This window comes from Aplysia californica, unplaced genomic scaffold, assembly GCF_000002075.1.
Source record: "Aplysia californica isolate F4 #8 unplaced genomic scaffold, AplCal3.0 scaffold01022, whole genome shotgun sequence".
NCBI lineage: Eukaryota > Metazoa > Mollusca > Gastropoda > Aplysiida > Aplysiidae > Aplysia > Aplysia californica.
Window position 1 is genome coordinate 189128 of NW_004798292.1, and position 14055 is coordinate 203182.

At 40.9% G+C, this 14055-nt stretch overlaps 1 protein-coding gene across 1 annotated transcript in view; it reads left to right on the plus strand.

Moving 5' to 3' along the window:
• The window catches only part of LOC101858141, a gene marked incomplete at its 3' end in the record, with an annotated part of 55210 nt that overhangs the window by 39662 nt on the left and 1493 nt on the right, over positions 1-14055 (plus strand). The window contains 6 exon segments of the mRNA XM_013089708.1: positions 1123-1308; positions 3958-4064; positions 6502-6613; positions 7723-7855; positions 9816-9925; positions 13751-13999. Of these exon segments, the coding sequence (XP_012945162.1) occupies positions 1123-1308; positions 3958-4064; positions 6502-6613; positions 7723-7855; positions 9816-9925; positions 13751-13999 (897 nt within the window).

Sequence of the window (14055 nt, forward strand, 5' to 3'; positions counted from 1 at the left end):
CTCTATCTCTCTCTCTCTCTATCTATCTATCTTGCTGGGGGTGGGGTGAACAATTAGTCGTTTGTTTTGGTTAGGGTTTGTTTTCTTTTTATTTTCCAATGGATTTGTTTGGAAAGGGTGGGGGGTGTATTGTTTGGCTCTGACCAGCTCAATGATTTCCGATGAACGGTTTTGCTGTTTGGCTTTGGTGAAATTCATTTGGTGTTCTTCAATTTTTGTTGCTGTATGACTCTCTATTTCAGAGTCACTCCGCGTGTGTGTAAATCATATTTTTTAAGTTTGAGAAAAAGAAAAAAAAGAGCTCCCAAATAAGAACCATGACGTGGCAATTCGATGTTTTTTGTTTTGTTTTGTTTTGTTTTGGTGTTGTTGGGTTTTTTTTATTTAGAAAGGGGGCTCTCGTGATCTAGAGACACGGTGTTCGCCTCTCATTCAATAGGTTCTGGATTCGAAACCTGACAGCGACGGAAAATGTTCTTCTCTAAATGTGTTTCCTTTCACCTCTTCTCTTGCCTTTTACCCACGCCCTCACCTCATTTGCCCCCTCCTCTGGGTGTCTGACTTTTTCTACTGCCCTTCTACAGCTACTACTTGGCCTGCTTCTTACTGCTGTCTTTCAGCCCCATTCCTGATCTTAGTGTAGGCAAGATCTACTCCCAGCCTTTTCTCGGATAAGGGCTGAATTTCTCGGAGGTTCCATGTACAAGTTGTGCACGTTAAAGACCCCTTGATTGTCCTAAAATCGATCAGAGTAGGCTCCGGCTGCCACCAAAGCAAAATTCAAAATTCATTTTTACCAAACTGAAAATGCTTAATGCGTCCTTCGCGTTCATATGACCGTATGTAATTGCGAGCGCCGCAAAATATTTACCCACTAAAATGAAGAAGACTAGAGAGGAAATAAGAACACAGAACGAAATTGTTCTTATAAGATTAAAAGACATCCGTGGGTGTCTTTATTCGAATAACGGCTTAATCGAGAAACACACAGAGACTTTGTCTCGGCGACTGTGGAGAGACACTGGCGATATTATGTCATTTCGAAAGCTTGCCTTTGTTTGCATTGTGTCGCAATCACTACAATCCGTCATTAAGGCTTTGGGTTGTTGTTTTTTCCCTCAGCACCCCGAAGTGACTTCTCGTCGGGTGGAGAAGAGGCGAGAAATGCCACAATTCTTCGTGAGCTCAGGACACAGATTGCTAAGGTCGGGGCCATTTCAGAGCTGAGGGTGAAAGTCTCTGACTTCGTCGTCTTTGGGTCAAAACTGCAAGCAATACTTCGCCTGTTCCCCGTGGAATACAAAATAGGTGAGTGCAACGCTGCGAGCCACAGACACAATGAGAGCTTAGACGTGGGCTTACAGGCGCTTGTGAAAAAGAAATGGTGAAATAGAAGACGTTTAAGGCTCTTATCAACACTATTAAGTTATTTAAGAGACAGGATCTCCGAGTTTAACGTCCATCTCGGAAAGGACGGTGCCAAGTGGGAAATTCATGTAAAGTGCCTTTCACAAGGACGCAACGTCGGACCTAACGGAGGCTCAAATTCCGAACTCACAATCTCACTATTACTAGTCCGGTAGCCTATTACGGGGTGCCCATTGCGGATGGGATCAGGTCGGGTCCGGTCGAGTCGGATCGAACGCCCAACTGGTCGCCTAAAAACAGACGCGTTTGTTTTTTAGGTGACGAGTCGAGCGCGATCAGCGTGTGCCACGATAGCCGCTTTGTGCCCTCAGTCTGGCTAGCAAACCGACCCGACCCGACCCGACCCGATCCCCCAATGGGCACCCCGTATAACCACAAGGTTACCCACGCCACCCGGCGTCTGTGGTGTAGCGGTTATACCCACTGCTCATTGGCATGATCGGTTCGGTTTGGTAGGCGAGGCTAGCCAGATTGAGGGCGCTAAGCGACCATCGTGGTGCAAACCGATCTTTCGACTCGCGGCCTCAAAAACAAATGCGTTTGTTTTCAAGGCTGCGAGTCGGGCGATTGGTTTGTATAAGAGAACTGTTCAGCCAAGTGGGCACTGAGAATCATACCGGACGCCCATTGGGGGATCGACAAACCGTTTGTCAACCGATCGCCCGACTCGTCGCCTGAAAACAAACGCGTTTCTTTTCCAGGCAAAGAGTCGGGTGTTCGGTTTGTGACATGATAGCCGCTTTGTGCCCCCCCCCCCCCCCCCCAATCTGGCGAGCAAACCGAACAGAACCAACCGATTCGATCGCGCTAATGGGCATTGGCGCTTGGTTGTCGCATGCAAGAAACCCGATCACGATTCCTGAGTGTGGAGAAGGATGTTTTATCGAGAATTTTTGTCTTTCTGTGTCGATGTGTGTCCCTGTCAGCCCAGGTTGGCCCTGACAAGCGGGGTCAAAAGCCTGCCTACTTATAATTCATATTATGAATTGTGTCGATTGGGTTGGGGGGGGGGGGGTAAAAACAACTACGATAACAAAGGACATGGGCTTTACAGGTTACAAGGAATTGGTCACCTTATACCTCTCTGTGAATATATTGTCACGGGTTGTGGCATCAGGCGCTTGTCAATTTTGGGGCTTCTGGAGTTATTGGCACCATCTTAAATCTTGTTCATTTGTCTTGCTTTCGATGAAAAAAAAAACACCCCCCAGTCTTGAAGGCAAATAGAGATATTTCCGATTGAAGCAAGTAGGGAGAGGGGGTCACCTGAGTGCAGGGGAAAAATTATCAAAAAAACGGCTGCCAAGGTTTGGTGACCTCCAAAGCATTTGGAAATTCTAAATTTACTATTTGTGTGCCTTTAATCAACGTTTTTCAGTAAAAAGCCTCTCAGCAATGTCTTTTTAAATGGTCTTAAAATGTGTTGCGCCAAAAAAATATTAATTCAATAAAGATTGCCAAACGAGTTGGAAAATGTCGTTTTCTTCTTTTTCATTATTTTGACGAGCACCTAATTTCAACACGATACCTCACATATGAGAGTGATATTGGCATGTGGCACTGGCTTTATCCCCCAACCAGGCAAAAACTTGTTGAGGGTTTTAAGAACAGTCTATGCAACAAAACCAGAAGGCATTTTCGTTAAGTCAAAAGAACTCAAATTTCACTGTTAGGAACTCTTACATAAGGACAGCCAGATAAATACAAAATATGAATAAATAAGCCCCATGGTGTCATCGTGGAAATAATGTTCTAACTGAAAGGACTCGTGTGCACGTCATTGCTTCCGTAAAAACAGATACACCATTAAGTACCTCTATAACTAGTAGCCTATACTGATAAGCCATACGTTTGGACACAGACTAATTAATTCTTAACATTCATATGTTTTGATCTGGCGAAGTGGGTATTAAAAAGAAATAATACAGTATATTGATTTGCGGTCCATTTACGTAAGGTAATCTGAACAGGGATTGCCTGCAGCTTTATATCACTCAGTGTTTGTCAACCTTTTCATTTTCATGTCCCACTTTTGCCACCTGAAGAGGCTAAAATGCTCGTCGCCCATTCACATGTATACCTAAACGGGATTTTAATTAAATGCATGTAATATCTGCCATTGCCTTGATGATCCCTACTGCCCACCTAAATTGTCGAATCGCCCATTAGTCACTACCTCAGAATTAATTACAAAGTTCTATCTGCTCAGTGCCTAGTTTTGAGAAATTTGACGTAAAAGATTTTGAGTTTCGCATCAGGTCAAGCTTTTAAGAATGCATGTTTTTAAATATCTTGACAAACGACTCCGAATAACCTTACAATTTTGGTACAACAGATAGAGCATTGCTTTCTGGCCTCCAGATCTTAGTAACTCAAAACAGCCAAAAATGTCAGATAGAACGTGTAATTCGAGGTGGCGAAGTGGCGATATTGCCGAGGTTGGCAAACACTGCTCTACGGAGAAAATATTAGAGGTTTAAATTGGTGTAGTCGTAGTTTGCTCAATGACGCTCGTTTCCTTTCTCTCAGGTTACAAAGACCAAAATGACGACCACTTCGTTTTTGACGCCCTTGTGAACGCCATCAACAAGAAGCAGATTTCTATTATGATAACCGGGATCGCCCTCCATAATATGGTACTTTTCTTTCCAACCCCATTGCCTTTTTATTATCTTTAATTGACTGACTTATTGATTGAATGATTGATTGATTGATTGATTGATTGATTGGTTGATTATTTGATTTGATAGTTCATTGATTGATTGATTGGTTGATTGATTGATTGATTGGTTGATTGGTTGATTGTTTGATTTGTCAGTTGATTGATTGATTGATTGATTGATTGATTGATTGATTGATTGATTGATTGATTGAAGCCAATTAAGTTAAAAATTTTCAGAGGTTGCCGCCAGATATAGTGTGGATGAACTTGGTCTGATTCCCCCATGGTGTATTCTTAAGTTGAGCTGTTTCACGAGTATTTTAAAAAGCTGTAGTACTATTGGAGATGGACGTTTATCTCGGAGGTCTCGCCTCTTAAATAGCTTACCGCTCTGAAAGGGGCTTTAGACCAATACAATGGCGTTAACATTTTTCTAAAATATGTTTTTTAAAATTATTTTAAAACAACTGCAGATTCAAAATACATTGGCAACATGGATTCTCGCTTTCTGAGAGTTTCTCGTCCATTTTTACAGCATTCTGTGAGAGCAAAGTCCTTAAAGTATAATTTAAACAAGAAATTAAAGAAATTAGCGGTTGACTGATCATACTCTCCCATGGACACAATTAATTTATCATTTAAGAGGCCGGTATCTTTGCCGCTGCCTGCCAAGGAGAACCCAGGAAGGGATCTCTCGTGGTCGAGAGGTTAAGGTGTTCACCTCTAATTCAATAGGTACCGGGTTCGATTCCAAACATAATAGAAAATGTTCTTCTCTAAAATGACCTCTTTTTACCTCCTTTCTTGCTCTCTAACACAATCTTCTATCGTCTACTCGTCTGTTTTCGTCTCCACTTTCTGCCCCCACCCCCTTACCTCCTTTGCCACCTTCTCTCGGTTCCAGTCTCTTAATGCAGCCATTCTGCCGCTACTCCTTGACTCCTTCTTACTGCCGTCTTTCAGCCTCGCGCCTGATCTTTTTCTTGGTAAAATCCAACGCATAGCCTTCACGGATATGGGCGAAAAATCTCGGAGGTCCCGTGTACCACGTGCGCACCTTAAAGATCCTTTTGTGGTCCACTACCAATAAGAGAAGGCTTTTGTCGCCACCCGGACAAAGTTTCAAATTTCCTTCCAACTGAAATTTTAAAAAATTAACCCGGGCTCGAGATACAACATCAGAGTAAGAGGACGCCGAACCTCGAGTATCCTCACAATGTGTGAGCTCATGTTGCCTTCATTTTGTCTTTTTCCTTGCAATGATTAATGTCGTCATTTCGTCTCTTTTGTAACACAAAGGTCATAACTGTGTTTATTGTGTGTGTTGATGTCGTAAATGCGTTACGTTTGTGTGATAACGCTGTGATGAAGACTAGTGGGAGGTATCGTGTTTGAAATAAGGCACTCGTCAAAATAATCAAAAACGAGAAAACGGCATTTTTCTTCCCATTTGGCAATTTTTCACGAATTTGTATTTATTTGGCTTAGCACACAGTATGCCCACTTATAAAAACATTGCTATGAGGAGTTTACTGGGGAAAAAACGTTGATTGAAGACACAATATGGTAAATCTACAGCTCCCAAAAACATTCAAGCTTTGGAAGTCACCAAACTTTAGCAGCCGATTTATATTTGTCATTTTTATTTTCAAATTTTTGTCTCAAACCTAAAATTTTACTTTTGTTTTCACTACAACAGACAACAACCTATCAACAAGCGAAACGATTTTCAAATTAATTTTTATTTCCAGATTTATTTTTCTTTAATGATCCATTTTTCTTCTTCGTGTTAGCTTTTCCAGCAGATGGGCACATGCAGTTACCCAGGTCTTTCAGTAATAAAACAGTCTGTCTTTGCCTCTTGCCATTCTGCCTGCCACGATTGTTTTAGTTCGAGGCCAAGTTTCTATGCCCTGTGCCCATCTTCTGTTAGGTATCTCCCTTCTCCTCTTGCCTTCTCTTCCTCTTTTACCCTTACTTTTGCTTCCAAAATAATAGATTATGTTTTTGAGTGAATGCATCACAGTTATAATTTTAGCAAGTTCTACGATATCTTGTGATCACAGTTATAATTTTAGCCAGTGCTACGATATCTTACCCGTAGTTTACGTTTCGCTACCCGAGAATAGAATTACAATATTCTATCAATTCAGTACCTCGATCTAGTTTGGATAAATTTGGAGCCTCACAATAATAAATATGGGTAGCTTTTTCAAATGCAGTGTTTTGAATATCTTGAAAACAACTCCGAAAAAAATTTACGATTTTCATAGAACAGATAAAAAAATTTGGTTTATAACCTCATGGCCTTAGTAACTCAAAACGGCCAAAAATGTCAGATAGAACTTTGTTGTTCTAAAGTAGCAGTTTGCCGAGCGTGTGATATTTTTCTCTTGTTTTCTCCCCAACAGACGACGAACACTGGATACAAGTACCAAGCATTCACCCGAAGAAATCAGACAATTACCTTAACAGACATTGTCGGTATAAGCGGTGATTTAGTTTACAATCCAAATGATCAAAGTAAGCATTTCAAAACATCGTTACATCATTGATTATTTAAACTAGTTTTGTTGTTATTTGTTAAGTTTGTTTGTTTGTTTGCTTTTTGAGGGTGTCGTTTTGTTTTTATGGTTGTTATTTTTGTGTTCTTTCGCAAAATCAAGTAGTTCGAAAAAAATTAAAAGGGGCTACTTTTGGTGTAGCTCTTGTTGTTGTGGTAGTATTAACGGTAATAATAATAATAATAATAATAATAATAATAATAATAATAATAATAATAATAATAATAATAACACTCTATCCCATACGAGTTTAAGCTCCTAGCGCTTTACATCAGTCACGTGATCACTGAAAAGTAATAATTTATTCACACCAAGTAAAATATTTCACAATATCAGGAAAAACTAGTTCAAGCACATAAAAGAAGAACCATCACAACCATACACTAATTATATACACTTGAGGACAGGAGTAAACACAAAACATATCAGCACTTGCTAACACACTACAGCTAAGAATTAAATAAATTACGAGTCTTGAGCAATCGTTTAGATGTTTTAGGATTCATTATAAATTTCTCTCACATCCTGGGGTAAGGAAACGTCTATGAGAATTTTTTTCTCACCAAAAGATCTTAAATTGATTTTGGGGGCTCGGAATTTTGTTGCGTTTGTGGATAACGGTTAATGACGAGATTGAACAGAAGCAGCAGCAGCAGCAACAGCAGCAGCAGCAGCAGCAACAGCAGCAGCAGCAGCAGCAGCAGCAGCAGCAGCAGCAGCAGCAGCAGCAGCAGCAGTAGTAGTAGTAGTAGTAGTAGTAGTAGTAGTAGTAGTAGTAGTAGTAGTAGTAGTAGTAGTAGTAGTAGTAACAGTAGCTGCTACAGTTACTGCTGCTGCTACTACTGCAATGTACTACTACCACTACCACTACTACTACCACTACCACTACCACTACCACCACTGTTGCAGCAGCAGCAGCAGCAGCACCAACAGCAGCAGCAGCAGCAGCAGCAGCAGCAGCAGCAGCAGCAGCAGCAGCAGCAGCAGCAGCGGCAGCAGCAGCAGCAACAGCAGCAGCAGCAGCAGCAACACATGTACTTATAATAATATGACTTCATCCTCCAACAGAGGTTGCTCTGGCCAAGTATGATAAGATGATCAACCAGGTGTATCGGAATTTCATACCGGTCCAACGTATGTCGGCGTCCAACCCAGAGAGCTGTGCGCGCAAATGTGAACACTATGAGAAAGGAAAATGCAGGTAAAAGGGTTTGCCCTTTTGCACGATCGGTAGGTGTTCGCCTCTCATTCGATAGGTCGTGGGTTCGAATCCGGATACAGACGAAAAATTTGTTTCCCTAAAAATGTTCTCCTTTCACATCCTTTCCTGCTCTCTAACAATGTTCTGTTGTCTGCTTTTGTCTCCACTTTCTTCCACCTCCCCCTCACCTCCTTTGCCTCCTCCTCTGGGCTCCTGACTTTTTCTGCAGTCTTTCTACTGCTACTCCTTGGCTCCTTCTTACTCATGCTGTCTTTCAGCCACACCCCTGAGCTCATGGTAGGAAAGATCTACACCTAACCTTCTGTTCGGAGGTCCCGAGTGCAAGTCGAGAACGTAACAGATCCTTTGGTGGTCCAAAATCGATAAGAGTGGGCTTCGGCGCCACCCGGGCAACTGAAACTCTGTCTTGCGCGCTGATAATATGACCATATTAGGCAGTTTTGAGCGCCATAAAACGCTTCCCCCCCAAAAAAAATTGTTTGTTTCATACATGTATTTTTAAAAACCACTGACACTGTCCAAGACCTTCACGTGTCTAAGATAATTACTTTTCTCCTCGACAATGAGTAGCTGTCTTGGACAATTTTGACTGTATTAATAATAAAATATTATGGTAATTATTTCCGCAGTCTTCATTTAATTTGCAAGTGCAGCGCTTACTGTGCATTATTCCCTTTTTGGTTTGGTTTTGCTTAGTTGTTGTTTTTTGGGTGGGGTTGTTGTTTTTTTTTATTTTTAAAATATTTTTTTTAACTTGAGAACATGTGGGAAGACGCGGGATAAAATCAGGAGACTATCCCAGAATAGAGAAAGGTGGAAAAGGTTTGTTCGTGGCCTATAAACGGGTGCAAGGTGAGAAAGGTTATGATGATGATGTTGCAGGAAGAGATGGGGTTTCTTTTGTGTGTGGGGGGGGGGGCGGTCTTTTTGTTTTGTGTTGGGTAAGTTTCTTTTGGGTTTGGTTTGTGTGTGTGTGTGTTGTTGGGTTTTCTTGGGTTTTTTGTGAGGTTTTTTTTGTGTTTTTTTTTTTGCTTTGTTTTGTTTTTTTATTGGGGTGTGATGGTATTTCTTCTTTTTATGGAATCGGGTACAAAATCTCAGTGTCACCACAGCACATGTGTTGGAATTATCTTCCTGTTGGAATTTGCAAACAAAATTTGGCAGAACAGAAAATTATTCTCTACAGATTGTCAGATGTCAATATAAATAGTTTGTCTCTTTTGTTTTCGTTAGAGTTTTACGGCACTTGCAACATGTTTAGGCCATGAAACAGCCGAAGATTAGAGGTGCTACTCATTAGTAACATACAAGTAAAAGATGGAGGAGAGCCAAAGACTAGGCTATTATATATGGTCGCTTTTAAGTACAAGAGAGCTATCCCGAAAAATGCTATTTTGATCAAATCGAAGGTAGAGTTTTTGGACCCTTGTTCATTTTCTTTAACATACAAGGAGAGCTTTCTCGATAACCAAACTAAATATACACACCAATAAAACCAAACCTCTCCTAAAGGTAGGGCAATGCCCACTTTTGGTGTTGGTCAAGATTTCTGGAAACTCCATTAAAAGCGACCCTATGTATTTGATAGGAATGAAGAAGCAAACCACAACAGAGCACCCGCCAGCCACCCGCCCACTCTGTTTGTGCCTGTTCGACTTTTAAAGAATGAATTCAAGCAGAGAAATGTTTAACTTTAACATTAAAAGAGCCGCCCTTATCTCTCCTCTTTCTTTTTCTGTGTTTGTTTCTCTCTTGTAACTACTTTTTTCTTCTCCAATTGCACTTTTATGAACTAATTGTTTCGCAAATGCCGTAAAACTCTTACTAAAAAATTGATTAGATTTTCTTAAAACATTCCCCTATGTTCTAACATGTTTTGCTGCTTGCTGCCCCCCCCCCCCCCCTCCTCCCCAAACATTTCCCCATTTTCCTTTTCTAGAGTTTTCCAGTTTTGTGGGGAGGACAGAAGTTGCCAGATATCCGTTAAAGATGCCGACGTTGACAAGTCTTATCAATGGATAAATAAAGTAGGCTGCTCTACATACGTCAGTGAGTAACTCCCTTGCCCTGAGGTTTATCATCATCATCATCATCATCATCATCATCATCATAATAATATAAGAAAAAAAAAAGAAGAAGAAGAAGAAAAAGAAAAGAAGAAGAAGAAGAAGAAGAAGAAGAAGAAGAAGAAGAAGAAGAAGAAGAAGAAGAAGAAGAAGAAGAAGAAGAAGAAGAAGAAGAAGAAGAAGAAGAAGAAGAAGAAGAAGAAGAAGAAGAAGAAGAAGAAGAAGAAGAAGAAGAAGAAGAAGAAGAAGAAGAAGAAGAAGAAGAAGAAGAAGAAGAAGAAGAAGAAGAAGAAAAGCAACAACAGCAACAACAACAACAAGGACAAAGTTATCACATTAATCACCGAAACTAAATGCACATGATGGTAGATCTATAACTTTAAAAAATATCCAGGAATTAAAACAGTCAGGAACACCACAAATTAAGAGGAGCACAGAAGGCTGCCTGTTGGCGCGATCATCACTCCTCTTGTTTTGACCCAAGCCCAGTCCTCACCGATCGAGGCACTTCGAGCTGAAATGGGGGTCCCAAGCATTCAGTCCACCATAAATGCTAACTGTCTCCGATCAAGAGAGAAGGCCCTCCGACTGAACAACGACCACCCTCGACGAATTGCGGCAACGGAACAAGTGCACAGACGCCTAAAAGGACGCAGGGATTTCCGAAAAAGGGCCGAAGACGTCAGCAAAAAGAGCCCACATCTGTTCGACTGCGAGAGGAGGCTCATCACTTACTTCGAACCAGGCCCTGGGAACGTGGAATCAACCCTGACATCATTTTCCCCCACCTGTACGGCATAAGCGGAAGGAGTGACTCCAGTGGGAAGATTCAAAGCGCTGCTGTTCGTCGAACACGAGAGCTTGGCGCACAGTACAATATCTACACTGACGGCTCGGCTAGGGCAGGAACAAAGGACGGCGGCGCTGGAGTCGTCATCACAACGGGGGACCCGTCCAACCCTATCGTTGTCGAGACATTGAGGGAGAAAGGCGCCATATTTACGTGCTCTTTCGAGGAAGAAAGGAGAGCCTTGGAAATGGCCATTGACTGGATTGACAAAGAGTGCGATGCATCCAACTCGGTCGCTATCTTCACCGACAGTCAATCACTATGAATGGCACTAGTGGGAACATCACCATCCTTCGACCAAATGCGACTACGCATAAATAATGCAATACCTCAACCCACGATTCAGTGGATCCCTGGTCACCGCGGTATCCTCGGCAACGATCTCGCTGACAGTAATGCCAAACTGGCAACAGCGCTGCCGGGTCCAGGCCGCCAAATTACTTATGACAGTGCGTGCGCCCAGATAAAACTAATTACAAAAGACCCCCCTATATGCCACACGCGGACGAAGGAAGTATACAGGGCATTTTCCTTAAAACGAGAGGCTCTTATTATGTCCCGCAGTGACCAGTCATTACTGGCAAAAATCAGGACCGGTCATTTCTCTGGGCTTCGGGCCTACAAAAATAGAATAGACAAAACATCGGACCCAATCTGTCCATTGTGCAGCGAGGAGCCCCAAGATTTGAAGCACTGGCTGCAGAGATGCCCCGCCACGGAGGCCCGGCGGTGGCATCTCTTCGGGGAGGATTCAGGGAGGTTGGACTGCCTCACCCGCTACCCAAGGGAGGCGGTGGCCCTAGCGAAGAGCACGCTCTTCGGGGCTCCGAACATTTCGAACGGATAGGCTACCACACACACACACACAACAACAACAATAACAGCAACAATAATGATAATAATAATAATAATAGTAATAATAATAATAATAATAATAATAATAATAATAATAATAATAATAATAATAATAATAATAATAATAATAATAATAATAATAATAATAATAAGTAGCATTTGTCACATTTTGTGTAGCGCATATCCCCGCTTGACAGCAAGCTCTATGCGTTGTACAACTAACATAGCACTTTCCTGTCATTTATCAACTTACATTGCACTGGCCTGTCCTGTCATTTATCAGCTAACATAGCCCAGTCCCGTCATTTATTTATTAACATAGTACTGTCCTGCCATTTATTAATTAACATAGTACTGTCCTGTCATTTATTGATTAACATTGCACTGTCCTGTCATTTATCAAATAACATTGCACTGTCCTGTCATTTATTAACTAACATAGTACTGTCCTGTCATTTATCAACTAACATTGCTCTGGCCTGCCATTTATCAACTAACATTGAACTGTCCTGTAATTTACAAACTATCATTGTACTGTCCTGTAATTGTCAAACTAACCTTACACTGTCCTGTAATTTATCAACTAACATTGCACTGTCCTGTAATTTACAAACTAGCATTGCACTGTCCTGTAATTTATCAACTATCATTGTACTGTTCTGTAATCTATAAACTAACCTTGCACTGTCCTGTAATTTATCAACTAACATTGCACTGTCCTGTAATTTACAAACTAACATTGTACTGTCCTGTAATTTATCAACTATCATTGCACTGTTCTGTAATCTATAAACTAACCTTGCACTGTCCTGTAGTTTATCAACTAACCTTCCACTGTTCTGTAATCTATAAACTAACCTTGCACTGTCCTGTAGTTTATCAACTAACATTGCACTGTCCTGTAATTTATTAACTACATGTATAACATTGCACTTTCCTGTGATGTATCAACTCACATGGCACTGTCCTGTCATTTCATCAACTAACATAGCACTGGCCTGCCATTTATCAACTAACATTGCACTGCACTGTCCTGTCATTTATCAACTAACATTGAACTGTCCTGTAATTTACAAACTAACATGGCACTGTCCTGTCATTTTATCAACTAACATTGCACTGGCCTGCCATTTATCAACTAACATTGCACTGCACTGTCCTGTCATTTATCAACTAACATTGAACTGTCCTGTAATTTACAAACTAACATGGCACTGTCCTGCCATTTATCAACTAACATTGCACTGCACTGTCCTGTCATTTATCAACTAACATTGAACTGTCCTGTAATTTACAAACTAACATGGCACTGTCCTGTCATTTTATCAACTAACATTGCTCTCTCCTGTAATTTATCAACTAACATACCACTTTCCTGTGGTGTATTAACTAACATTGCACTGTCTTGTGATTTATCAATTAACATTGCATTGTCCTGTAATTTATTAACCATCATAATATCGTCGTCGATCCGACAAGCTCTTACGTTGTTTTGAGCCCGGGGAGAAAAATGTTTCCCAAGAAAGTCAAAAACTGTTTGACTCTTTTAACAATACGCTACCTTAGAATTACAAAGTTTTATATGACATTTGGCCTGTTTTGAGTTACAAAGACCATGATGTCAGAAACCCAATGTTCTTTCTGATTTATCAAAATCGTAAGAATATTCGGAGTTTATCAACATATTCAAAGAATTGAATTCTGAAAAGCCTGACATGTGAAACTCAAAATGTTTAACGTCAAATTTCCCAAAACTAGGAACTGAGCATCTGACCCAACCAACCAATCAACCAAAGAACCAATCTACCAATCAATCAGTCAATCAATTAATTAATCTCTCTATCTATCTATCTATCTATCTACCTACCTATCTATCTATCTATCTATCTATCTATCTATCTTATCTATCTATCTATCTATCTATCTATCTATCTATCTATCTATCTATCTATCTATCTATCTATCTAACTATCACATATCAGTTGATCGATCAATCAGTCACTCCAACAAACAATCAATCAACCACTTCATATTTCAAATAATCAAAATAATTAAGTCTTTATAATACTACTAACATAAAAACGACGTGCGTTCCATTTTCAGAGGGATACATTTGGGACTTCATACCTAACCCCGGCAAGGTGGCCCCCGAGAAGGCAGATTTCCTGTACCAGGGCTTGGTGAAGGAAGACAACTGTGCCAAGATGTGTTTGGAGGAGAAGGCGACCAACTGCTGGTCCTACGACTACTGCCTGGGGAGGCAAGAGTGCTTTCTCAGCAGTAGGGTAGAATACGACCACCCGCTAAACTGGAAAAGTCTGACAGAGGTACCGGAGTGCATACATTTCCAGCGTGAGTAAAATATGATGATAGTAGTAGTAGTAGTAGTAGTAGTAGTAGTAGTAGTA